The 27,959-nt window shown below is 45.7% G+C and overlaps 2 protein-coding genes across 6 annotated transcripts; one reads left to right on the forward strand and one right to left on the reverse strand.

Moving 5' to 3' along the window:
• Window positions 1-126: 126 nt before the first annotated feature.
• Window positions 127-14,414, reverse strand: ADRM1 (ADRM1 26S proteasome ubiquitin receptor). Of its 5 annotated transcripts, none has more exons than XM_075845941.1 (10): window positions 14,311-14,414; window positions 9,975-10,185; window positions 5,631-5,747; window positions 3,682-3,805; window positions 2,824-2,910; window positions 2,564-2,645; window positions 2,178-2,413; window positions 1,511-1,671; window positions 738-840; window positions 127-334 (listed from the first exon to the last, which is right to left on the reverse strand). In XM_075845941.1, exons 2-10 carry the CDS (start codon window positions 10,182-10,184, stop codon window positions 234-236), a joined length of 1,221 nt encoding a protein of 406 aa, XP_075702056.1. In that variant the 5' UTR covers window position 10,185; window positions 14,311-14,414; the 3' UTR covers window positions 127-233. The 5 variants fall into 5 exon arrangements, with proteins under 5 accessions (XP_075702056.1, XP_075702057.1, XP_075702058.1 ...); XM_075845942.1 differs by lacking the exon at window positions 14,311-14,414 and adding an exon at window positions 14,217-14,299; XM_075845943.1 differs by lacking the exon at window positions 14,311-14,414 and adding an exon at window positions 14,273-14,294.
• Window positions 14,415-15,102: 688 nt separating this feature from the next.
• Window positions 15,103-19,334, forward strand: LOC142666063 (uncharacterized). The gene is made up of 3 exons (XM_075845944.1): window positions 15,103-16,796; window positions 18,462-18,624; window positions 18,707-19,334. The coding sequence occupies exons 1-3, from the start codon at window positions 16,607-16,609 to the stop codon at window positions 19,047-19,049; spliced, it is 696 nt and encodes a 231-aa protein (XP_075702059.1). The 5' UTR covers window positions 15,103-16,606; the 3' UTR covers window positions 19,050-19,334.
• Window positions 19,335-27,959: the final 8,625 nt, after the last annotated feature.

Consider the following 27,959-nt stretch of genomic DNA (forward strand, 5'->3'; position numbering starts at 1 on the left):
ACAAAAACCATTGTCGGTCTTGGAACAAACTGTACTGCTTTTAATATGGTATAATTTCCACCAGGGAAAGTGGAGTTTAACAGCGCCCCCCTATGTCCCTCACCCACAGAAGAGCCGAAACAAGAGTTGTCAGCATAATCTGCAGCTGAGAGGAACGTTTATTAAACACTGAAATGACATACATGTGGGGGTATAAAGCCAACCTAAAGCAGCAGTAACAGAACATACAGGAATTAATCTAAGCTCATGTCTTCCTCCTCCTCCTTTTTCTCCTTTGACTCTCTCTCTTTCTGAGAGGACGTGTTCTGCATTGCCTTGGCAAATGCTTCGATGTCTGGAAGGGAGATCAAAAATTAGTGTTACTGCTGGGATCATTCCCATGTGTGAGGGGAGATGTTAATAACCCCCCCCTACCAAACTTAGAAACTGCCCCAGAGGTAGTTTTTCCTCTCTGTACATTACATAGTAAGGCCAGCATCACACGAGCACAATACAGTCACATTTCTGTGCCATTACAGCCACGGATCCGGACTGCAGATCTTTTGACCCAAACCATCAGAGACCTATGATGCTGCGGAGTCAAGCCAAACCGGCAGCCAGGCTGGGGTTTGTGGCAGTGCTCCAGAAATGTGACAATAGCCTAATCTAGTTTGCACCATCAGTCATGTTCATTTTCCATTGGGTTGTTTTTGGACTAAGAAATGGACCGACCCTTGGTAAAAAGACGCATCTCCTACCTCCTTTATTAGCCGCATCCACCGCCTCCGTTGGCAAACCAAACTGACTCATCAATGGCCCCAGCTGGCAGGAAGCAAGAGCTGCACTGAACATACTCAGGGCCTGAGGGGGGAAAAGTAGGGTTGTTTAGGTTACAACATGTCACTGGGTAAACCAATAGGTTCAATGGACAAACTGTTTTAGTTGAAGCAATATTTGATTAAAGGGACTACATGATTGTCCGTGTAAGTAGAAGGCAGTGCAGTTCCATACAGATCCCTCCTGTACAGGAATAAAAGTAAAGCAAAACTCAATTTTGCTCAACACACGTACAATATTCCTACATAAAATTTTTAACCTATGAGTGGGTCAGCAGGAGCTTCCATATACAAAGCAGTTGCCCATTTAGCTCCCCCTCAGCATCATTCAGGTGAAGCTTAAGAGAAGCAAATATGCTCCGTAGACTAATGTACTCAGAGACCATCTTCACCTCTAATGAATGAAGTGAGAGGAGCCAGTGGGAGGCAAATGTGAGACCCCCCTACCTCCCTCTGTTTTAGCAATTGGTGGAGATTCAGCATCTAAGCCACCACTGATGAGAATATGCCATAAGAACACGTGAAATGTTTTCAGATTATCTGAATAGGGATAAAGCAGCATAAGGCTGCATTCAGATGGCCACAAGACCTAAACCCTCTATGGTGATCTAAGTTTGGACCGCTTGAACCATAGAAGCCCAGGTAATACGGACCGCTGGATGAGGCCTAAGATTGCTAGCTGTATGTAAACGTACCTGCTGAAACTGAGGAGAGGTGAGCGTGTTTTGAATTTCCTCTGCAGTCTGTGGCAAAGACTCTCCTGATGGGAGGTACGGCATTAATCGCTCCTGAACTTCAGCATTAGCCAGAATGGGCGCCATGATTTCAGGTGTGAGAACGCTGGCCAGATCCACTGCTGATAGACAAGAAACATTAAACCTCAAAGCCCTGAAATAAAATCCAGCACCAGCAGTGGGCAACAATCACTGCGCAGATTATGAATAGCGGGAATATGGTATTAGAGCTTGGATATTCTATATTTTCACATGCTTGGAAGGCTTGCATGCTAGGTAATTAGTAGTAATGGCTCACCAGCCTGCAGGACACTTGGCAAAGTCAGTTGCCGTTTCACTGCAAAACAGTGAATGGAATAAAAATTAGCAGCTAATGGCTGCCAGTCTATACCTGTTATTTAGGGGCCATCTGTACTATTGTTCATGTATTGGAGCCCAAATCTACTTGGGTGGTAAGACCGCCTGAACCTACATGCCAGACTAAGCCGTAATGATGATAGAGGAATGCCAGCCTAAGTGTATGAAAACAAAGGTCACCTCTTATCCAAGAGGGAGGTTGTGTGTAGCCTCCGCTCAGTGCAATATCCCATTATATATGGAGCTTTAGCTTCAGTTGTAGCTTAGTTACCTTGTCCACCTTCTGCATTGGCAGGCACATTCATAGTCGCCAGAATATTTTGAAGGTCACTTAGTTGAATGGGTTGTGTGGGGCTTGTTGCGGCACTGGCACCATTGCCAGAGCTTACTACAGGGCTGGGGGTTGCAGCAGGCACTGATGCAGGAGCAGCTGGGGTGGTGGTTGTGGTAGTCCGTGTGGAAGACGTTGTAGAGGATGGTGTGACAGCTGTTGACTGGCTGCGGGAGCTTTAAAAAAAAAACAAAAAAAAAACAACAACATTTTTTTTTTTAAATAAACATTAATGCCACAATTAGATAAATAGTTGCATTTATACAGATTACTCTTGTTCTCTTCATACCACCCGTCGCACAAGATGACTGGCGCGTTAAACTTACCTGGATGATGAGCTGCTTGTTGTGGGTCCTCCACTGCCTAACAAACTAGCCAGTCCTGGACCAGTCAGAGCACCAAGGCCACCTGAAATATACAACACCAACTCATTACTTGCTAAATTGGAACAACCCCGATTCTGCTGAAGGGTGGACTACGGTCTCCTTACTTAGTACCCCATATTACAAGTCAACATAGTTTGAAATGCTGGATAAAGTACAGAATCATGGGATTGAACCCCATTGGTGTTTTGCAGGACACTTACCAAGTCCCCCCAGTCCGGTTGGTCCAATAAGCTGCATTAGTTGGTTGTGGCTCATGTTTCCCAGTAGGCTTTGCAGTCCTCCTTCTCCTAAACAAAACAAAAGCAGGCGACATGAACACAGGTGAGGTTACACACCCATACCTATGTTGAGACCAGTTGTTCCCTGACCCTTCTCCCTCCTGGTGAGGCAGCTGTACATGTGCAAGTCTCCCCATTCTATTGTATGGGAGTTAAGGAAACAGATGAGCAAGCGTGATTGGATATTTCCATAACTCACATAAACTGCGTGGCCACCGCACCTGGCAGGTCGAGGGTCGGGAGACCCCTGGTTGACATAGGTGCCATAATTGTGTGGATGCCACAAATGTCCGAATGTGTCTGTGCGCTTAAAGATGGGTGTTTGTCGGCCACAGCATAGCACAACACTATCGGTAAATGGAACGAACCTGGCCGAATGTCTGAAAGGGTCCACATCAATGAGAAGGACTTCAAAAGATTTACTTTATAGGCCACATTTCAAAGTAGTCAAAAAAGTGTCATGAGACGTATGCCACAGAGGAAAAGCTTGCTCCTTTTAACCTGGTTATGCAGCATGTATGACAGATTTGAAAGGGGAAACATCTAAAGGGCAAGGCCAAATTATTGACTAGCGCAGCCCTGACAGCAGTGAAGTAGTGTGTCTTGCATGACATGAATTGTGCTAGATTATGGAATGTGTCATCATAATAAACTTGTCAAAACCACAGAGCGCTCTCCCTTTGAAATGATTTCTTAATATACTGCAGATAGATGAGCCCCCATGTGCATGCACTTACTACAGAGGAGTTCTGCTGTAGTATTTTAAGCCTAAGTATTTACCTCCCAGTGCCGACAGCTCATGACCCCCACTGCTGCTGCCACCTAATGCTCCAGGCATAGGAGGGTTGTTGAGATACTCGTTGACCTTGCGGCAGTATTCTTCATCTTTGTCAGTCTTTGGTTCCTGTAAATCAGATACTGTAACATAATTGTAATTTTATATTCACTACCCATTGTGTACAGGATCTTGAGGTATAACCCTGGGAGGCTTGGGAAGATTAGATGTTGGTTGTAATAGTCTTTAGAATGATACTAGGAGCATCTGATGCTGATGAACGCCTTAGTCTGATCTTTCCCTCTCATTTGGAGAACTTATTATTCACATACTGGGTTGTGAAATTTGCGATTATTATTACAAATTCATAAATTCTCTGCACAATTCGATGCGCTCTGTGTCCTTTAATTCACCATCTTTACTGGAGAACTTGGAATTAGGAGATGCCCCAATACTCAGATGTGGATCACAGTTACTTAGTCCTGCATTCCACGGCTGAAAAGTAAATCTAATTCGAATGCTGCAAATCACGTTTGAGTATTTAATGGCGCCTACAAATAGGGCTCCAGAAGCTGGAACCAGAGCAGGGAATAACTGGCTCAGACCTCAGGCTCTCAGAACCTCGGCTTCAGCAGCCCCACCATTAGACGCATCTGATGTAAAGTGGGGTGAAATAAGGGACCTTGGGAAAGCAGGAAGACGCCAAGAAGTGTTTTCACTTGTACCAGGCCTGAACGACTAGGCCAGTCCGGTGCCACCAGGATTGCAGGAACGCCTTCCCTCTTGAGCACTCCGGGTAGTAGCAGAAGGGGAGGGAACAGACACTGGAGGAAGCATTAGTTCCCCGAAGTGACATAGGTTGAAACCTTGTGGTTCGACCCAGCTGTCCACTACTGTTATGTGGGCCTATGACGACGCTGGAACGTGACTGCCCATTAAAGAATCTGAGAGAACTCTTACAAATGACTCCCACCCTGGTGGTTGAGGTATGTCACTGCTGTAGAGTTGTTGGTCTGTATCCCGATTGTATGACCCTGGAGAAGGCATGTCCAATGGGAAAGAGCCAGGAAGATAACCTTCCGGCACTAAGGGCAGATTTGTAGAGAAGACTCCCGTTTACCAGGTGTCCAGGACTGCATCCCACCCAGATCTGGCGAGATGACAAGCCACTAAAGTGTGGATTTCCGACCATGAAGAAGAAAACAGCGAGCTACACTGTTTCCATAAGTCCCATAGAACTGAATAGTAGTGACGCTGCTTCTGTAACTGCCATTCACTACTATGGGAGTTACGGAATCAGCGAGCTACGCAAATTTCGTCTTCATGGTTAGAAATCACAAGCTTCAGCCACAACACAGCATTAGAACGGGGTTTAGGGGGCCCCGTTCTAGAGATGGGTGCGGGTCCCAGATGGGACCCACATCTGACATATCCTGCGGATATGTCAATCGTCCCTAATGGGAAAGCCCCTTTAAGCTCCCATTAGGCAGGATCACTGTAGGAAAAAAAAAAAAGCCCTATGGGCAATGGTGTGGAAGATTATTGTAGTCATCTTTCATATTCCTTAATGTGTTTGCAGGGTCACCTCATCAGTAACTTCACACTGATAGTGAGGTTACTGGCTTTTCGACTGCGGATGCACAACATAAGGTTAGGTGACCGTCAAGGAACCAGGCAGAATTTCCCTCACAGCCGAAGCTGTGAACAGGCCAACAACCCACCTGCAGCTTTAGGAGACAATAAAAAATAAATAAAAATAATAGCAGCAGACCCGAGAACCAGGTCATGTTGGCCTCCTATGGACACTAGGCTAAAAATCGATTTAACTAGTGTCTGTGGGAGAGGTTTTACCTGCCTGAGCAGAGCCAGTACTTCTTACCTAGTCTCAGCCCCTAGGGGTGAGGGCCTTACCCATAGCGCATAAGTGAGAAAAACGGAAGACAATGTGACTGACCTGCATCCAGAAGAACAGCCTCTTGGAGCCAGCTTTGAACTTCAGCACGTAGACGCGGCCGGTAGTGCACTGCGCCACCCTCTTAAACTCACAATCATCTGGGAATATAATCAGATCCTGCAAAACAACCAAGAATGGAGGAGTGAGCCCTGCACTTTGTTAGCATCAATATCACAGCTTGTTAAGAGGAGCAGAAAGGAGATATTGACCAGAGAAACACAATGAAGCCTGGTTAAATGTGCACCAGCTGGGCACAGCATGGCATCTCTGGAAACCTCTCCAGTTACAGTCTCTGACTTTAGACACATAGCTTAATTGGGCTAGGGTAAAAAAATAAAAAAAAAAAATATATATATTTTTTTTTTTTTTTTTTTTTGAGTACTTGCCATAAAATCCTTTGCGCATCAGTCCATTGGGGACACAGATCAAGGGTTATAGGTTGTTGCCACTAGGAGACATGCCTCCTTCTACAGGCACTGAGCTGGTCAGTCTGTACCTTGTGTCGTTACATAAGGTAATAAAACATTAGAACCAAAATGAGAAAACCATGTCCGACAGATTCCGGTTTTCTTGTTAGTCTCATTGGGGGACAGAGCATGGGACATCCCAAGAAGTTCACGTGGATGGGAACCGACAGAAAAACTGGACACTTGCTTCCCTTTGGTTGCAAGGAGTTACACACATCTGTGGATGACGGGGTACGCACCCTGTAGAATTTGGTAAACTTGTGCAAAGACAAACATGAAGAGCCAAAGCCTGATGGTGCACGGCCCAGGAAAAACCCTAGTGGAATGGGCGTTCCTTCCCTTTTAGCCAGTAGAACTTGCAAATAGACAACTGCAGCTATCGGGCAATTGTGGCCTTAGATTCCTGGTTAGTGGTTCTGGAAAGTCCCAGGGAGGGTTGGCAGCATCTGACTGGCGAAAGGAAGAACTGACAGGAGGTAGACCCGCAAGGTTCTAATTGTGAAAAGCGTTTCATAGGATTCTTGACCATCCTCCTACCTGACGTGGCCCAGAACCAAGGAGGCTTGGCACGGTCTGAAGGCATGGGTGCTTTTGGGCCCCTGGGTTGCTCCCTCTGCAGGAGCGGTGCTGCGGTGGCGGCAGCCGCCATGCGGTGCTGCAACCGCTAGAGTAGGGACCCACTTTAAAGAGGTCGCCGTGAAGTGGCAAGTGGGCTTATACAGTTTGATCAAAATGTTTACAAAGAACCTCATGTTCATGTTTCTAAATTATGCCCAGCGGCTCAGATCAACGTATATACTGTGGATTGTGCGGTCCATGTCTAGTTTCTCACAATGCTGGCATCCTCCTACCTGGCATACTCATTTAGGTGGAATGATACCTTGGGGGCAAAAAAACAAAAAACAAAAGCCATCAGCACTGGAGTTTCAACAGCCATGTCGTTAAACGTAGCAAGAAACCCATGAGAGAACAGATCGTGCCGAAGAGGGCTCAGCAGACTTGAAAGGGAAGAATGCCGCAGTGCAGACTTCCTGTTGCATGGTGGTCAGTTTCTACGGAAAAGAAGGGAGACTTGAGCCAAGGCGGTGTCAGCCACAATTCAAAAGAAAGGAGAGTCTCTGACAGGATTTGGACAGGTCTGAAACGAGCCGGTATGATCTGCAGGCAGTTCAGATCATACGAAGAAGAGCCATGACCACAGAGATTGGGGGGCCACTGACAGGACAAACAAAAGTGCCACAAACTAGAAGCGGTGAGGAAGTATCGAAAAGCGTAGGAAACAGCGGTGAAACTAAAATAGGGACGTGTGCTGCGCATCCTTAAGGTCTACTGATGATAGGAAGTCCCCCTATTCCATGGAGATCACTGACTGGAGGACTCCATGTGGAAATGACGAAGCTGTATGGGACCATCTGAACCATCCTTTATGGTGACAACAAAAAGATTTAAGTAGAGCCCGTGGAACTCCTGGACTGGAGGAATGGGAACACTGATGCCTTGACCAGAGGGATACTAGTGCTTGAAAAAGGACTGGCCTGTAGGGCAGAATGTGTACAAACTATCGCGTACCCTGTGGAGACTTACCTCCTGCACACCTGGCATCCAAAATAGGAGAAAGCTAGATTCCCTTGAAAAGTAAAAGTTCACCCCCCCCCCCCCCACCACCAGACACCCAAGTGGAACGCACCATAAGGCAGTAGTGTATTCTCCCAATACAGGCTTGGCGGTCTGAGGGCGCCAGAAGGAATGGGCCTTGAAGGGAGGCCTGTTCTTGGAGTCCTGGTGCAACTGCTGAACGGATGTCCATGGAGCAAAAAAAAATCTGCTAAAGGGATGCAAACAAAGCCCGATTGCCTGGGGCTAGGAGCACGGCAAGCCTTCGTTTTAGGCAGGCGAGTGCTCTTTCTGCCTGCAGCTTCTGAATTGGGATTTCAGGCGGGCTCGAAAAGGAGCTACTAAAAGGAAGCGCTCAGTGGCAACCAGAGAAGCTTAGAAGAGATACTTGGTAGCCCCTGACAGCTATTAAGACTTACTAGATCTTCAGTAGGTGCTCCTGATAGGAAGCCATGGCAAAGTTGGCGAAGGTCCTGTTCAGTTTCTTGGTGCTGATTTGGAAGCGGAAACCATCACAACCAGTGCCAAAAAAATTACTCAATTACTCCCATTGATTTCAATGGGAGGCGGAGCAGTTTTTTCCCCCCGCTTTTTTTCCCCCCGCTTTTTTTCCCCATGGTTCCATCTCTAACCACACATTGAAATAAATGGGAGGCAGAGAAAGCATTTTTTGCTAGCGGCACTCAAAGGCTGCAGTTGAAAAACTCTGCAAGAAAGTGCAGGCAGTGCATTTCTGAAGGAATTTTGAGGTAGATTTTTTTTCTGCCTGAAAAATACTCAGTGTGAACAGGGCCAAAGGATCGGTTGACCTACGTAGAATCAAAAGTAGTCCACAAGGCTCAGACAACTGCCTCAAAGAACATTTTAGAGAAAATTAATTCTACGGTCCAAAGGATCGTGAATGGAGGTGGAGTCTGTCACAGGGATTGTAGCGGTCTTGGCCGGACAGGAGGCTCCACCAATGGAGAAGTAGCCCATTTGGAAGAAACATCTTCTGGGAATGGATACATGGAGGTCCAGGCAAAATTTCTTATCGGGGGTGTTTCAATTACTTTGACCTGGAAAAGATAGACACCAAGTAGGGGAGGGGGCTTGGATGGTCACTTGGGGCAATGAAAGGTGACCAACCCGAATTGGGGAGACTGGTACCCATCAGTAACATGGAAGGCATCTGAATGCAGACAAGAGACCGTCCACTGCAGAGAACAGCACAGACAAACGCTCCTCATACAGCTCAGAGTCAGAATCTGAGAGATCAACCTCAGACAAGACTCCCCTGTGAGGGCAAGAAACAGCGGAGTGGTCACCTGAAGGGTAGAGGATATGGATGAGGCAAAAGATACAGTAGGTGGAGGAGACTACACAGATCGAACCCGTTTAGGGTGGAGGGGCTGGTTGCCACAGGAAGATGTGGACAGAGTCCCCAGAGAGAGTTGGTTGGCAAGGCAAACGAAGATGTGCAACATGGATTGGGTAGCATTGGAGGGGGCATTGGCTTACAGCTGCTCAGTGTCAGCACTAGGTGTGGGCACGGCTGGGGGGAATGAGTTACATAGGCAGTTGTCTGGACGATTCTCCTCTGGTGTCAGACATGGCAGAATGGGAAGGGGGTCATCAAGTTCCCAAGAACCTTAAGAATGAAGAATGAGTCCACTCACTACTACAAGGCAAAGCTGTGACTCCCTAGAAGGGCGAGATAGCTGTCTGCTGGTGCCTAGAGCCTGAGGGGGAACCAAGGGCAGATCCTATCCGTTTCTCTGGTTAAGGTGGCAGTCCCAGCACAAATAGCAGTAGTCCTGTGAGAGGCAAAGAGCAGGAAATGACGACCTGACCCTTTTCCCTGCTGCAACTGGCCACTGGCAGTCACGCCAGGAGCATGTGTCCCGCCCCTGTAGGGAGCTGAAAAAGACGAAAGCCTGCATAGGGAAAACATCAGTCTGGTGACATGGGGAATAATGTCCCAACCAAAGAAGCAACCGTGACCCACTGGAAGAGGCGTTATAGTGCATGCCGATGAAGGGAGGAAAAAAAACCAAACAAAACATACATAAAAGCAAGACAACCAGCTGTACCAGCAGGTGTCTGCCTGCTATATACACCAAGTTACGGCTGGAATATAATGTAGTAGGAGAAACGTATTCTTCGTGTGGCGCCTCATAGTGGCAGCAGCATATACCCATTGTGTGTTCCAAATGAGGAAAAACAAACAAACCACAAAACAGCGTCAGTAGAGGATGTCACACCTCACCGCGTGCAGACTTACATCCTCCACATTTCCAGATGTCCTGTCCTTCCAGCAGAAGTGGATCAGGGAGTCGTCAGTTTGCTGGATGTAGACAAGGCCTTTCCTCTTGTCTGGAGTCACGGTGCTGCCTTTCAGGGTCATCTTACCGGCTCGAAACTCCACCAAGTATTTGCTGGAGGATCCCCGAGAACCGGGCACCAGACTTGGGAACAAAGCTCCTGAAGACATCCTGAAAGTAGAATAAAGAGGTCAATAAATGTCAGAAGGCAAAGCCGTAGCCAAGGACTAAGGTCAAGTGCGCCTCAAGTAAAAGCTCCAAATAGAGAACCAGTAACTAGAAGGGGGCAGGATAAGAGAATGGGGTGCAGGAGTGGGACGGAATACCGGAGAGATGAACTTCTGGTTTTGGGGACCTATACAAAATGAAATGAGGACTAATTAATGTTCAGGCAAAAAGTCACTGCAAAGGGGTTTTCCAGTCCTATAATAGAAAGTGGCAGAACTTTTCAATATACTTTGTTTCTATGTTGTCAGTAAATGGAAATATTTTTTTTCAACATGCAGTTTAACATGAGGACTGGTTTTCTGCCGCTGTATAGAAGCTAAAGTGTCTCCATTCACTGGCAGCAAGCAGGTATCTTGAAAATACAGAGCAATTGAATCCTAAAGTATATTAGAATGTTTCAGTTACACGATGATTGAGGCCTCATGCACACATCAGTATCCGGAAGCCAAAACCAGGAGTGGAACATAAACAGAGAAAATTTATAATGGAAAGACTTGAACCCCTTCCGTGTTTTGGACACGCTCCTGGTTTTGGCTTCCAAATACTGACGTGTGCACGAGGACTAAAAGGAGTTGCCTAGGATTAGAAAAACATGGCTGCTCTCAAAAAAAAAAAAAGTGCCACACCAGTCCACAGGTTAGGTGTGGTATTACAGCTGAGTCATACTCCGTTCAATAGAGCAAGGCTGCAACACTAGACACAAACTATTGAAAGGTATGGCGCTGTGTTTTGGAAGACCGCAGCCATTTTTTAAGAAAAACATGGACAATCCCCTTTCTGCTTCATGTAAGAACGTCTAGAGCTGACGATGTATAATGAATAGATGTCTCCAGAACCCAAATTTGGACGATGTAAGACCAGGCTCACACACGCAGTTTGGATGCAGTTTTTTTGGGAAAACAGAGGAGTGGACAAAATAGAATAGAGGTGCATCAGTCTCTACTTTATACATTATCTTCTAGATCTGCCTCTGGTTTAAAAAAAAAACAAAAAACATTTAAAAACTGGGTGGGAAAGTCCTGCATCCTGTATCATACTCCAGAGCTGCACTCGCTATTCTGCTGCTGGAGTCACTGTGTACATACATTACTTATCCTGTACTGATCCGGAGTTATATCCTGTATTATACTCCAGAGCTGCAATCACAATTCTGCTGGTTGTCATTGGAAATGGTCATCAAGCTTGTCAGACATGCCTCTAAAATCTCAACCTCTGTAATGTAATGTTGATTAGGTTCTTCTATATCAGATGACTGTACAGAGCCTGGTGTAAAGATAACTAATGTATGTACACAGTGACTCCACCAGCAGAATAGTGAGTGCAGCTCTGCAGTATAATACAGGATGTAACTCAGTATCAGTACAGGATAAGTAATGTAATGTATGTACACAGTGACTCCACCAGCAGAATAGTGAGTGCAGCTCTGGAGTATAATACAGGATGTAACTCAGGATCAGTACAGGATAAGTAATGTAATGTATGTACACAGTGACTCCACCAGCAGAATAGTGAGTGCAGCTCTGGAGTATAATACAGGATGTAACTCAGAATCAGTACAGGATAAGTAATGTATGTACACAGTGACTCCACCAGCAGAATAGTGAGTGCAGCTCTGCAGTATAATACAGGATGTAACTCAGTATCAGTACAGGATAAGTAATGTAATGTATGTACACAGTGACTCCACCAGCAGAATAGTGAGTGCAGCTCTGGAGTATAATACAGGATGTAACTCAGGATCAGTACAGGATAAGTAATGTAATGTATGTACACAGTGACTCCACCAGCAGAATAGTGAGTGCAGCTCTGGAGTATAATACAGGATGTAACTCAGAATCAGTACAGGATAAGTAATGTATGTACACAGTGACTCCACCAGCAGAATAGTGAGTGCAGCTCTAGAGTATAATACAGGATGTAACTCAGGATCAGTACAGGATAAGTAATGTAATGTATGTACACAGTGACTCCACCAGCAGAATAGTGAGTGCAGCTCTGGAGTATAATACAGGATATAAATCTGGATGAGTACAGGATAAGAGATGTATGTACACAGTGACTCCACCAGCAGAATAGTGAGTGCAGCTCTGGAGTATAATACAGGATGTAACTCAGGATCAGTACAGGATAAGTAATGTAATGTATGTACACAGTGACTCCACCAGCAGAATAGTGAGTGCAGCTCTGGAGTATAATACAGGATGTAACTCAGGATCAGTACAGGATAAGTAATGTAATGTATGTACACAGTGACTCCACCAGCAGAATAGTGAGTGCAGCTCTGGAGTATAATACAGGATGTAACTCAGAATCAGTACAGGATAAGTAATGTATGTACACAGTGACTCCACCAGCAGAATAGTGAGTGCAGCTCTAGAGTATAATACAGGATGTAACTCAGGATCAGTACAGGATAAGTAATGTAATGTATGTACACAGTGACTCCACCAGCAGAATAGTGAGTGCAGCTCTGGAGTATAATACAGGATGTAATTCAGGATCAGTACAGGATAAGTAATGTAATGTATGTACAGTGACTCCACCAGCAGAATAGTGAGTGCAGCTCTGGAGTATAATACAGGATATAAATCTGGATGAGTACAGGATAAGAGATGTATGTACACAGTGATTGCATTTTACTTAGATTTATCAGCTGTTCCAGTGAACTAGTAGCCACAAGAAAGCATACGCTGACTGTTCCCATTAGGCTTTCTTCACACGTGTGTTGGAGCCACGGTTACAGATTCCTTCAGGGTAAGGCCACACGGTACGTAGTTGACACAGTTTCATGGTCTCTGTAATGCTGCAGTTCTGTCGCATTTTTAAAGGAAATAATTGATGGACAGTTTTCACCCTTGTTGAGGTTTGTTAGGGGCTGCCTGTATATAGTTCATTACGAGGCATTGCAGAACTGTTAGCAAAAACACAAGCAGTTCAGCAACAACTTTGGCAGCGCGGTCATTAACTGCATGCAGTCGGATGTTATGAAGATGCGATCAACCGCACAAAAAACACATTGTCATATAATAGCAGCCGTCTCTCCATAACCAAAATGTCACCATTGACTTCTATTGAAAGACGACTTTCACCGTGTGGCCTTACCTTGGGGAGAGAAAAGACTGCATCACTATTTATGTCCAGTACATGACAGAAACCCAATACATTCTATTAGAGCCTGTTCACACCAGCGTCAGGCTTCCTCCATCGGTTCGGTCTGACCTCACCATCAGAGGAACCCATGAACGGAGAGCCAAATAGAAGCTATAGCTTCCGTTACCATTGATTTCAATGGTAATGCTTCCGTCGCAGTTGGTTTCTGATTCGTAAGATCTCCATTTTTTTCACGGAAACAATAGCGTGGTCGACTGCATTAGGGCCGTGTTCACATCACCGTTAGTTTCCGCTGAGGGGGGGGGTTCTGTCAGGTTAACCCCTCAGCGGAAAGTCAAACGGAAACCTCCGCTTCCCTCACCATTGAACTCAACGGTGACGGAAACCGAGCTAATGGTTTCCATCGGTCACCGTGGTGACGGGGCCATCGTTTTGGACGGAAGCAATAGCCCAGCAGACGACGGTCAAAAAAAACAAAAAACCGGAAACCTGACGTAATGGAGCCCGACGGACGCAAAAATAAAACCCATTGACATCTATGTTTTTTTGGCGGGGACTGTCGTTTTCCCTTCACAGGATTTCACTCCGGTTTTCTGCGCTTATGACAGAACAGAGACATAATTCTTCGCGCAGGTGTGAACGCAGCCCAATCACCTCACTTGGAAATTTGAGGTAATTTTTCATAAAGCGACTGAAATGCTTAACCAGACACCACACGGTCCCACCAATACAATACATCACCTCAGTCTTGGTATAAACACCAAAAATCACTCACGTCGGCCATTTTACCTGCATATTCACACATACAGGAGACGTAAAACAGCCACACACAAGCCTAAGACATAGGAAAAGAAAATACACACACGACGGAAGAACCGACAGAATAACCGACAACCACCCTCCAACACGGGCCCCTGACCGGGAATAGCAGGTAGAGGCCGCTCGGCTCCACTGTACCTGACTCTGCACAACCTTCTCCACAGACGCCGCTATGACTGCCGGGCCTCTCACGTCACGTATACCCTCTCCTTCCGAACCCTCCTATTGGTCGACAAACTCTCTCAATTTCTGCGAGATCAACAAACCGTCTGCTGATTGGTGGATCAAGGTGCCAGTCAACGGCGGCCATTTTGGTGCGGGGCGGGATTGCGCTGAGCGTTTGCTGTGTCACTAAAGGCAGGACGGACAGAGCCGGTGCTGGACAGAGAGACGGACAGAAGGCTACAGAGGGGGATGTGGACACGGGGCGGGGTGTGGCCTCAAAATATAGATTATATTACACGCAGGGTTATTGGAGGATTATCCCTTTTTATGGGTAATAGTTCTGGTCTGTAACCCTAGTGCTCAGTCAAAGTAGGGGGGACCAGACATGCCCCCCCTGGGATAGTGGTACATCCCAGCCAGAAGGATACGATAGAAGAGTCTCCACTAAGACGAAAACATCTAACAATAGTGTCGTATCCAAGACGTCAACATCCCATAATAGAGTCATAGCCAAGACGTCAACATCTGATAATAGCGTCACAGCCAAGACGTCAACATCCGACCATAGCGTCATAGCCAAGACGTCAACATCTGACAATAGCGTCATAGCCAAGACGTCAACATCCGACAATAGCGTCATAGCCAAGACGTCAACATCCGACAATAGCGTCATAGCCAAGACGTCAACATCCGACAATAGCGTCATAGCCAAGACGTCAACATCCGACAATAGCGTCATAGCCAAGACGTCAACATCTGATAATAGCGTCACAGCCAAGACGTCAACATCCGACCATAGCGTCATAGCCAAGACGTCAACATCTGACAATAGCGTCATAGCCAAGACGTCAACATCCGACAATAGCGTCATAGCCAAGACGTCAACATCCGACAATAGCGTCATAGCCAAGACGTCAACATCCGACAATAGCGTCATAGCCAAGACGTCAACATCCGACAATAGCGTCATAGCCAAGACGTCAACCTCCGACCATAGCGTCATAGCCAAGACGTCAACCTCCGACCATAGCGTCATAGCCAAGACGTCAACCTCCGACCATAGCGTCATAGCCAAGACGTCAACATCCGACAATAGCGTCATAGCCAAGACGTCAACATCCGACAATAGCGTCACAGCCAAGACGTCAACATCCGACAATAGCGTCATAGCCAAGAGGTCAACATCCGACAATAGCGTCATAGCCAAGACGTCAACCTCCGACCATAGCGTCACAGCCAAGACGTCAACCTCCGACCATAGCGTCATAGCCAAGACGTCAACATCCGACCATAGCGTCACAGCCAAGACGTCAACCTCCGACCATAGCGTCATAGCCAAGACGTCAACATCCGACAATAGCGTCACAGCCAAGACGTCAACATCCGACAATAGCGTCACAGCCAAGACGTCAACATCCGACAATAGCGTCACAGCCAAGACGTCAGCATCCGACAATAGCGTCACAGCCAAGACGTCAGCATCCGACAATAGCGTCACAGCCAAGACTTCAACATCCCATAATAGCGTCACTAGCCAAGACTTCAACATCCGACAATAGCGTCATAGCCAAGACGTCAACATCCGACCATAGCGTCACAGCCAAGACGTCAACCTCCGACCATAGCGTCATAGCCAAGACGTCAACATCCGACCATAGCGTCACAGCCAAGACGTCAACCTCTGACCATAGCGTCACAGCCAAGACGTCAACATCCGACAATAGCGTCACAGCCAAGACGTCAACATCCGACAATAGCGTCACAGCCAAGACGTCAGCATCCGACAATAGCGTCACAGCCAAGACGTCAGCATCCGACAATAGCGTCACAGCCAAGACTTCAACATCCCATAATAGCGTCACTAGCCAAGACTTCAACATCCGACAATAGCGTCATACCCAAGACTTCAACATCCCATAATAGCGTCACTAGCCAAGACTTCAACATCCGACAATAGCGTCATAGCCAGAGGAAAACACCAACCATAGTAACAACGGCCAGACGACAACATCCCATAACAGCTCCCCATCCCATTCGGAAATCGCGTTACTGGCCATACAACATCCTATAATAGTGTAGCACCCCGTACGGAAACATCCCATGATCGTGTCACCAGTCAGACCGCACTATTCCGTAATAACGCTGCACACCATACGGAAACATTAGACAATCGTGTTATACCGCAGCCACCAGCGTCTGACAATAGCGTCGCACCCCGTACGCCATAAGCGTTATAACCCGGCCGCCGGCGTCTGACATCGGCCTAGAAATGAAGTCGTCTCGTCTCATCGTGGACACAGAGCTCCTTATCAGTGAGGTCAAGAAGCGTCCAGCCGTGTACGACCAGCAGGAGGACAACTACAGTGACCGCGGGAAGAAGCAGCGATGCTGGGATGAGATTTGCGCCATTCTTGTACCAGGCTGGGAGGAGAGTAGCCAACTGGAGAAAAGCCACAAAGGTAAAAGAGGCAAAAAACGAAAAATAAATAGTGATAGGGCGGACGGCTGCTGCGTGACCCGGATAGTGCACGGTTTCCTGTTCTACAACTTTTTAATATTGCGTTTCAATTCCTCACAATTTAAGATCTCTGCTTGCTGTTAATGAACGGGAAGAGTCCGAAACCCGTACAGACCTAATACTTCTCACAGAAAAGGGTTTGCTACAATTGTATCCAGTGTAGACAATCCTATATCCTGGACACCAGACCGATACATTGTAGCAAACTATTAGAACAGGAGAGAGATGTGTGCTGTAGATGTATATAGCTTGTCTAGACGGACACATTGCAACAAACCCTCAGCTGTGAGACATTTTTCAGTGGTTTTCAGCCTCTGGATGTAAATAGAAATATTCACATTCACTGACAGCAAACAGATAGATTGAAAATGGTGAGGATTTGAAACCCCCAAAAATATTAGAAAGTTGCAGAACTTGACATTATTCACATAAGAGAGAAGAACCCCTTTAATTTTGCAGCGCTGCCGCATCTTGCTATATTGGGAGTAGTAGTCCTCTACCCCCTCTGACAGCAAGTATAGCAAAGTTGGTTACAATTTGTTGTCCCCCTAGACCCGCAGTGTTTTTGTTTCATGGGCGTCTATATTATCCAGGGGTGGGCATTAGACCAATATGGCGGTGTTGGAAATTCCCAATTTTATTATATTTTTGCAGCCCTTGGTTTTTCACATTTTTTTAAATACCAGTTATAAATATGTACGTTCTAGTCCTATATCGTGACAGTTATCGCAACAGTTAGGGTATGTGCACACACACTAATTACGTCCGTAATTGACGGACGTATTTCGGCCACAAGTACCGGACCGAACACAGTGCAGGGAGCCGGGCTCCTAGCATCATAGTTATGTACGATGCTAGGAGTCCCTGCCTCTCCGTGGAACTACTGTCCCGTACTGAAAACATGATTACAGTACGGGACAGTTGTCCTGCAGCGAGGCAGGGACTCCTAGCATCGTACATAACTATGATGCTAGGAGCCCGGCTCCCTGCAGTGTGTTCGGTCCGGGACTTGTGGCCGAAATACGTCCGTCAATTACGGACGTAATTAGTGTGTGTGCACATACCCTTAATATCACGACAACTACCTCATCATCGTCTTCTAATAAATTCGGATATTGCCTCACCCTCTTTGATCCTGAAGTCTTCCAGTATTGAGACTTGCACTGGACACGGCTCCAGGGGGTCCCAAGTGAGTACCCCCTCTATCTAACAGTAGGGGACTAGGTTGCCTTATGTCAAAACTAGGTGGCCCCTTTATATCAAGACTGGACAAAGCCCAGGAGCCGGGTAGACATCACGCCTGCATGTTTGCTACTAGTTCCCAACTTTTTGGGTTGGTTTCTCTTGACATCTACGGAGGTTTTTACTACTTGGCCGCCATAAAATTTCGATTCGCTCCTGGAGAGGTCTAATGGGTTCCAGTGATTTGTCCACCCTGCTTTACATGATGTCTTCCCCTCAGAGATCATTTTCCATCTGCAGTTTGATGACCTCTGACAAAAGTGGAGTTGTCCTTTAAGACACTGACGTAAACTCTAAACCCGGGACTCTCCATAGGACTAGTTTGTAAATCTATAATGTACACCGGTATATTTTATCTTAACAGCTAAGGAAATCCAAACCCGTTGGAGGTCCCTAAAGGACTGTTTCCGAAGGGAGCTACACCTGCAGAAGAAGGAATCGAGGAGCGGATCGTCCCCTTTAAAACGGAAACGGTACATGTTCTACGACCAGCTGACCTTCCTGGAACCCACCTTAATGCGGAGATCGTGAGTAACCTTCACCATTACATCCAAATCCACTTTCCAAACCTCGGAGCAGTAATCACATTATTTTTAATTTTTTTTTTAGAACTTCTGGAAAAGCTTCGGACACGCAGGAAAGTCCTAAGTCTGAGGGCAGCGACTCCGAACCACCGCAGAGTCCATTGCCGGAACGTGTGGCTCAGATCCCTGAACCCCCACGCACCAAGAGGAATAAGTCAGGGGGAAGCGGCTTAGGGGACTTTGAAAGCCAAATTATTGGGATGGTCGACTCTCTAAAGAAAAAGACAGACAGCGAGAAGGATGAGGATTACTTGTTCGTCCAGTCCCTGCTCCCCTACTTGAAGAAAGTTCCTGAGGAGAAGAAGATTGACTTACAAATAGACATTTTGCAGCTGGTAAAAACATACATGCAGCCCCGGCTGGATTAGACTGCGTCCTCGCTTTACGGCCTGTGCTGCAATTCACTACAGATCGGAGCCGAATGTCTTGGCACCAACTACTACAGGGAAGTCCCAAAAGGTCGGCGTTGTTTTAGTGGACAACATTGCTATACCCTCAACATACCTGAATAATACGCACCCTCGGATGACCGCAGAGTTTACCTGGTCAGACATGAACAATCCCTTTAAGTCCGGCAGAGAGATGACATGTCCGCTGCTGGTCCTGCATGGCTCCCCTTGCCTAAATAAATAGTTATTGATCCACTCTCTGTAGCTGCTGGTGTCCTCCTCTCTCTGGCAGTCAGGATGAAAATTGCGGCTAGTGCATGTCAACGTGTGGCTGGATCTGGGCAAAATGGCGGAAATAAAGTTTTATCTCCCACAGATCACGTCCAGCAGTGGGGTGCACAGCCAAGTGATTATTTGTCCGACGTTCCCATATAAAAATGTTCATATGTTATTACTTACGGATATATCGATTCTTCTGTTCGGTCGCAGCTGCCATTTTTGCAATGAGACAACCAGATCTGCCGCCATATTGATTGGCACTTTGCAAACAACATGAGATACATGATAAATGATGTTATTCATCCGCTACACTGAAAGGGTTTGTATGAGATTAGGGGGGGGACCTGTTTTTTTTTTTTTTTTTACATGCAGAGACAGCGTTACTCTTGTCCACAGGCTGTATCTGGTATTGCAACTCAGCCCCTTTAACATGAATGGTTGCAATACCAGACTCTGCCTATGGTGGTGCGGTTTCTGGGGAGAAAAAGTTGACTCTCTGAGGCTCTGTTCACATCTGCGTCGGGGTCCTGTTCGGACGTTCCGTGTGAGCTTTCCGTCAGAACAGGACCCTGAACTGACAAACGGAAACCAGAGGTTTCTGTTTTCACCACCATTGATTTCAATGGTGACTGATCCGGCGCCCGTGGTTTCCATTTGTCTCTGTTGTGCACCGGACCCGTCGTTTTGCCAAAAGCAATAACGTAGTCGACTATTCTAATTTGCATACTGACCAGTCCAAAGAATACAACAAAAAAATCCATACGCAAAACCAAGTGCATCCTGGCTGATGAATTGCGACCCAATTTGCTCACCCATAAAGTAAATCTCCACCTTTTATGATCGTGTTGTTTTCGGGTCCAAAATTCTGTGCCGATTGATTTCTGAATATTTACTTATAGCCACGGGAGCTTTGTTCTTCTGGTACAGATCTCCAAATCCTCTGCATAGAGCTAGTGTTAAAGGGGCATTCCAGCCACTGGATAGGTGATAAATACTCGGAGCTCCACTGATTGCCCCTCCCAGCCACACCATGGCAGCTACTAAGACTTTGAATGGAGTGGCGGTCGGGCATCCGTCCTGCTCTATGGCACTGACGGAAACAGCTGCGCTTAGTGCTCGTTTGTTTCCGTCAGCGCTTTAGACTCTGGTCATCCGGAGCTTCTCTTATTAGGTTTCCATGGCTGAGCAGCCCCACACACAAGCCTGTGGCCCCCATACACAATGCCAAGTATCTGCTTGAGTGGTGTAAAGCCACCGTCATGGTCTCTGGAAGAGAAGAAACATGTTCGATAGGGAGATCGATACACTTTACTATACTGCAGTTCGATGAATCCAGGTTTATGAGAATACGTCATGTCCAAATGTGCGGCACCAACTACGAGTCGGCCGTCGATGGACGCTCTGCAGTCGAGGATCAGTCAGGAGGTTAGATTGTCAGGCTGACATTCTTACCGCATACAGCTACGTACTCCAATTTTTGTGGAAAGACTTTGAGGGAAGAACATCCGGGGCACCAAGTGTGGGTGAGTTTGGTGTAAAAAAAATTAGACCGCACAGGGTCCTGACCTCAACCCTACATCTATCGGATGAATGGGAACCCCAAAAGTCAGCTCGTCTTTATCACCCTACATGCCGACCTCACTGAATGGAGGCAAATCCCAGCAGTCACGTCCATGTTGTTGGCCGCACCATCTCCACATTAAAGGGGTTGAAGACAACCCCTGTCCATATAACCTATTAGGGAATATGAAAATCATATTCAGACCATCCTCTGAGCCAGAACAGAGCCGCTATGTATTGCTATATTGCCTGGCCAGCCAAAGTTAACCATTTGCCGGGGGGCGCCAGAGCAGATTGCCACATGGCTGCGTTCTGACGGTGGTGAGACCAATTAAAGTGGAACTAAACTTTCAGAAAACTTCTGACATGTCATAGTGACTTGTCAGAGGTTTTGATCAGTGGGGGTCTGAGCACGGAGACGCCCACTGATCGCTAAAACGAAGCAACAGAAGCGCTCGGGTGGGCGCTGAGCCGCTTGGTTTCTGATCAGCTTTTTCGGAAAGCCGAGGTAACGGTGTACGAACTCAATAAAAAGTCTACGGGCCCGTACACCAACTGCTCGGCTTTCCGGAAAAAAGCCGATCAGAAACTTAGCGCTCACCCGAGCACTTCTGCCGCTTCGTTTTAGCGATCCGTGGGGGTCTCAGTGATCAGACCCCCACAGATTAAGAAGTTTTCTGAAAGTTTAGTTACCCTTTAATGACCAAGGCTTTGAAAGGAGGCTCGCATGGATTTGATGGCTATTGGTTCACTTGCTTTTTCTCACGTAGTTCTATGTAGATCAGATTTCAAAGTCAGATAAGTGGGACTATATTTTGTAAAGTAATGTATCTCACCCATGAATATAACGACCCTTCAGGTTACCTGGATACGTGTTCCTCTCACCGAAATGAATGGCCTATCCTCTCCTTATGACCGTTCTTCTGTAACATGGAGGAATAAGACATCAGAAGAGACATTACGTTGGGAGTGAAGTGCTGACATATTAGAGCCTTGAGCTCTGTATTCATTGAGCGCACAGTTCATGCTTTATGGAGCTGCTGTAATATTCTAAAATTGCAGGTAACTTTGAAACGTCCCCACAGTTCACTAAAGTAAAACCTTATTAAATATATATTTTAGCTCATATTGCCAAGATAAAAGTAAGAAACGCTTTAAAAGATCGGACTGGACTGCATTTCATAGATGTAAAGCTACATATAGAGGAGCAAATTTAGCCATGTGTGGTATAAGTAGTAAATCATGTTGTTTTTATGTCCTACATTCTGCGCTGATTCATTTCTTAATATATCTTTATAGTGGTCAGAGCTCCATTTTTCTGATACAAAGCTCCAAACCCCCTGCATAGAAAGTTGAATATTACAAATGTGTGCTGCCTGCAGCCACCACTAGAGGGAGCTGACCACATTCTGGTTTTATCGAATAAACTGTGCTGTATAAACTTTCTTAAAGAGGCTCTGTCACCACATATAGTGGCCTATATTGTACATTATGTGATCGGCGCTGTAATGTAGATTACAGCAGTGTTTTTTATTTAGAAAAACAATAATTTTTGATGGAGTTATGACCTATATTAGCTTTATGCTAATGACTTTCTTAATGGACAACTGGGCGTGTTTTACTTTTTGACCAAGTGGGCGTTGTGGAGAGAAGTGTATGACGCTGACCAATGAGCGTCATACACTTCTCTCCATTCATTTACACTGCACATAGTGATCTAGCTAGATCACTATGTGCTGTCAGTTACATATTGACGTTACTGAAGTGTCCTGACAGTGAATATACATTACCTCCAGCCAGGATGTGATGTCTATTCAGAATCCTGACACTTCGGTAACGTGTGTGTGAGATTTACAGAAGTGTCAGGATTGTGAATAGACATCCCGTCCTGGCTGGAGGTGATGTCTATTCACTGTCAGGAGACTTCAGTAACGTTAGTCTATAAGTATGTGGCTGCACATAGTGATCTAGTAAGATTACTATGTACTGTGTAAATGAATGGGGAGAAGTGTATGACGCTGATTGGTCACTGATTGGTCACTGATTGGTCACTGATTGGTCAGCGTCATACACTTCTCTCCACAACGCCCACTTGGTCAATAGTAAAACACGCCCAGTTGTCCATTGAGAAACTCATTCGCATAAAGCTAATATAGGTCATAACTCCATCAAAAATTATCGTTTTTCTAAATAAAAAAAACTGCTGTAATCTACATTACAGCGCCGATCACATCATGTACAAGATAGGCCACTTATAATGTGGTGACAGAGCCTCTTTAAGCTCCCCTTAGTGGTGGCTACAGGAATAAATGTAATAATTGTAACTATGAAGGGAATGGACAGTGCCTGGACACAGCGGTTACCAAGAGGAGCAATAAATGAGATGCAAATGCCAATATTTCCACAAAGCTTTGTTTATTTTGATCTGCGTTTTATACACAAACAGTGCAGCGTCCGGAGAGAAGGACAAGGACGCCGCGTCACGCACTGGACGTCTCACAGTAGCGGATGGGTGATTGAACTGGATGTGATGGTACAATAAACACATAAACATGGGCAGAGGGGCTATAATAAATATATAAAAAATACAACTTACTACCAAGAATCTCCAACTGGCTGATGAATTTGGTTTTCAGAACAATTTTTATTTAAGATATAAATCGAACGATCGGCCTGATCGGGGCTGCACGAGTTGGTTTAGAGAAACAGTGCGTCATATTGGGGAGAAAATATATATACACATATCTTCACTATGAACAACACGCCAAAGAACAACCCTACATAGAATGTTGAGCAAATCTGCAAAGAATTTGCATTCACATCTTGTTCTCTGTTCACATCCAAAGCTGCATTTAGAACACTGCTGGATGCCAGAAAGCAGTGCATTGTGGGAGCTTAGCCGACAGTGACATAGGTAAGAGTTATGCCTCATGCGAACGGCTCAGAGTCCCCCTGACTGTACAGAACTGTAGGTACTCTGCGCGCCATTGTATGGTGCCTCCGCACAGCGCACCGTAGAAGAAACAATCCGTTGTTTGCAGCCTTTATACGGCCGTGTGCATGAGGTCTAAATCAGCTCAAACCTGCGAATAAATCCCCAATTTCCAGGGGCGACCAGTAAGAATTTAAATGCCTCTTTGGATACGACTGGAGAACAAATCCTGACTGGCCAAGAGGGATCAATGAATGGGAAGGACCTAGGGATGTAGCTATAGGGGGTGCAGAGGTAGAAGACACACCCGGACCCTCGTGCCCAAGATCCCCTCTAACACATAAATCCCCAGTATTGTATATGGCACATGGCTGGTGGGGGGCCGTTACAGATATCGCATTGGGGTCCAGGAGCTTCAGTTTGCACCCCATAATTACATAGAAAATAATTTAAAGGGGCACATCCCGGTAACAGATGGGGCAGAATGGTGATACGATGTCCAAATAGGAGATCCACATGTGTGGTCCAGTATGAGGATTGTGCCAGTCTAGACCCAGCAGCTCCTCAGCCGCATTAAAAAATAGAAGGCTACACAGCATTTCCACAACAGCTGGCAACTCGGGGTCAGTGGTCTTCAGCCTGTAGCTCTCCAGCTGTTGCAAAACTACAGGCCGGCTGGCGGAGCATAATGGGAGTTGTAGTTTTGCTAGAGCTGTAGAACCACAGTTTGGAAATAGACAATAGCTCATGCCCAAAGACATGTGGCAGCATCTCGACCCAATCGGATTGTGATGCCACCTGCTGCGGGACGTGTATCTTGCACTTACAATATTTTCTTTGTGCTCTTGGCGGCTACAGATGAAGTTCCTGACGATGGTGCCGTTTCTTGGCAGCGTGTTATACCGCAGCATGTCAGGCAGTATATCTCCACGAGTGCGGGCATATCTCTGCTGGGAGGCTGACAAGATGCCCGCATGACCCGCTAATTATTATAAGACTCAAATATTGTAAAGCGGCAATTGTAAAAGGACTAAGTTTCTAAAAAAATAATAATATCAAATGGAGTTGTTAAAAAAAATTTCAGTTTCTTTTCTCCAGTTTCTGGGAAAACTGAGCAGCAAAGAATATGGCTGCCATTAAAATAAATCTCCCATAGGGATACACCCTGCTTTCCTAGATCCAGTATAGCACATCTCCCTCTCCCGTAGCACGACCAGTCAGATTTGCCGCTCAGGAGTCTAGGAAAGTAGGGTAATGACCTTTGTGGAAGGTGTAAAGTGGAGATTTCTTTGTATTAAAAATATTCTATTTAGACACTTCTTATTTACATCAATTTTAAGAAGGGCGTCTTAAAGGGGTAGTCCACTTTAAAAAAAGAACAATTTTTTAGTTAAGGGGTCGTACTTAAGCTGATCACAGGGTGTCCTGGCTGCTAGGACCCCAACGATCTGCTGTAATCTGTAGAAGAATCTGGCAGTAAGTGTTCAATTCTCCTGCAGCGCCACCACAGGAGAAATTAAACATTACATGGTTACTATTGAAATCAATGGCTGTCCATATAACACCTCGGGTCCTCCAGAGAGACGCTCTTTGTAGCCGCTCTCTTCTCTGGCTAATAGACGAGGGTACTGCAGGAGTAGGAATATTGTTTGTTTTCCCACATGAATGCAAACACCCGCATTTCTGTGAGCAAAATCTAAAAATAATAAAAAATTCCCTTTAAAAGGGAACAATCCCTTTAAATTCCAACTCCAACTGCATAGAGATAATAAGATAATAAAACCTACCTCTGCTGACTCTACTATGGTCAATTCTCCTCTTGCAGCTTTCTGCACACATTTCAGTTCAGGTTGCCCAGCAACCACTAAACTTCCTGTCTGGGTGACCACCAATAGAGCACATGTAGTGAAGCGGTCCCAGGAAGTTCTACCTGCTGTACAATATACTGCCTCTTTGTGCTGCACAGACTTCTCTTCTACTCTGGTGGCGTAAAACTTGAGAAGATGAAATAAGAAATAATTTCGCTTCACGGTATAAATCTTAATTCCCGACATAGATTCTCATAAATTTAATACACAACACACAGCGTCATAACGAGTTACACGGTCATTAAATGATGTTCGGACACCAGACAAGATGGCGGTACATCATAAGCACAACGATTTTTAATAAACCCAGTTTAGACACAATATTATTCATCCATTCTGTCCCCTCCCCCACCCCCTTACTATAAAACCCCCTCTGTAATTAAATCCATTGGCTTTACATCATTAAATATTGCTTTGTTATACAGCTGTACTCTATATATAGATATACGCATACAGGTATGTATGTATGTACATACATATATATATATATATATATATACACACACACACACACACACATACATACACACCTGTATGCGCCATCTTCGCTCTTTAAATATATATATTTTCACACACTGACACCGGTGCTAGAACAGTGGTTGTGATGTACATTGAACATAGCTGTCGGCATGACCTATGTACATATGTTGTATGCCATCCTTCTGTACAGGCCGGGCTCAGGTAACGTTGGTACCCCCCAGGTCAGACAGTTGCCATCCAAATCAAACAATTTTTTCCTATTTAGAGTGTCACGTCAGACTCCGAAACACATACGAATAAAAGAGAAATTCCTCCAGAATTAAAAATAAAAACCCAGTTATCCGGCGCTATATCTGTTCCTGGGAAAGCTGAGTGATGACCAATATGGCTGCTAAGATACTATAGCTTGTTACCCAGCTTTTCTAGAGTCCTGAAAGCAGCCTAGACTGGCAGTGATAAAAGGAGCAGGAGGTGTATCACTGCATAACTAGGATTGGCCATACAGGAGTCTGGGAAAGCTGGATGTCATTTACCAGGAATTCATTCATTTTAGAGGAATTGCTCTTTAAATCATGATTTTTAAATGAATTTTTTTTATTTAATACAATTCATTACTAGTCACAGTTTGCAAGAATCCCAGGATCCAACTGGGCATTTGCTGGTGCGAAAATGGCCATAGAAAGGGCAAGGCCCTTACTAGAAAAAAAACCAAACCATTGCATCCAGAGCACTCATCCTGGTATGGGCCTGGGCTATGTGCAGGGGTTATTTTTTGGTCAACAGCCCCATGGGCATTACGATTTGGAGCACGAGTTATTTTCTGGGCCCCATGGACATTGGCTATTTTTTTGGGGCTATTTCCTGTGCATGAGCCCCATTGGCAAGTTATTTACTGTGCATGGGCCCCATGGGCATTGGCCACATGGTAACCATGGAAAGGGTTTATTGTGTCAACATTGGCTATTTTATGTGCACAGGCCCCATTGGCTTTTCATGAGTCCCATTGGCATGGGTTATTTTCTGTGCATTGGCCCCATGGGCATTGCCTATTTCCTGCACATGGGCCCAATGGTTTAGGGTTATTTTCTCAGCATAGGCATAGGTTATTCTCACGGCATGGTCTGCATGGGTTTTTCTCTGGTCATGGCCCCCATGGGCAAGGTTATTTCTAGACATTGAGCTCATACAGCAAATGCAGACGTTGTGAACGTTCATGGTCTATTATGGGCAACAACCGGAGTAGCCTTATTGCCCACTAAACACATCTGGGGCCCAGAAAAACATTAATGGCAGCTTTTCCAGATAGGAAGTCAATGTTTGTTCTGGGTTGTCACTGGGCGCAGGGTAGAACATGCACAAAGCAATGAGAGGAAAAAGAACAGCGATGGAGCAGAGCCGGCGGGGTCGATCAATAAGTATGTGAATTCACCAGGGACGTCTCTAAGGCCACGAGGCTCCTATTGAAAGGACAGGCTGAAATCTCACATATAATAGTCACCACACAGCTACCATGACTTAAAATGTATATCCTCCATCGAAACGTTCATGTAAACAAGTAATCTACATAAAAAGTGGTGTCAATGTTGAGTTGATCTGATACTGATCCCGAGTTACAGCTTGTATTATATTCCAGAGCTGTATTTACAATTCTGTAGGTTTCAGAGCTGAAATTTCCAAGCATACCCTGCTTGTTCAGCGTATGAATAGGGCTTGTTGCCATCATTTGCAGTCTGGGAAGTGTTATCTTTACACCAGGCTCTGTCAAGTCAT

This window comes from Rhinoderma darwinii, chromosome 13 (genome assembly GCF_050947455.1).
Source record: "Rhinoderma darwinii isolate aRhiDar2 chromosome 13, aRhiDar2.hap1, whole genome shotgun sequence".
Taxonomy (NCBI): Eukaryota; Metazoa; Chordata; class Amphibia; order Anura; family Rhinodermatidae; genus Rhinoderma; species Rhinoderma darwinii.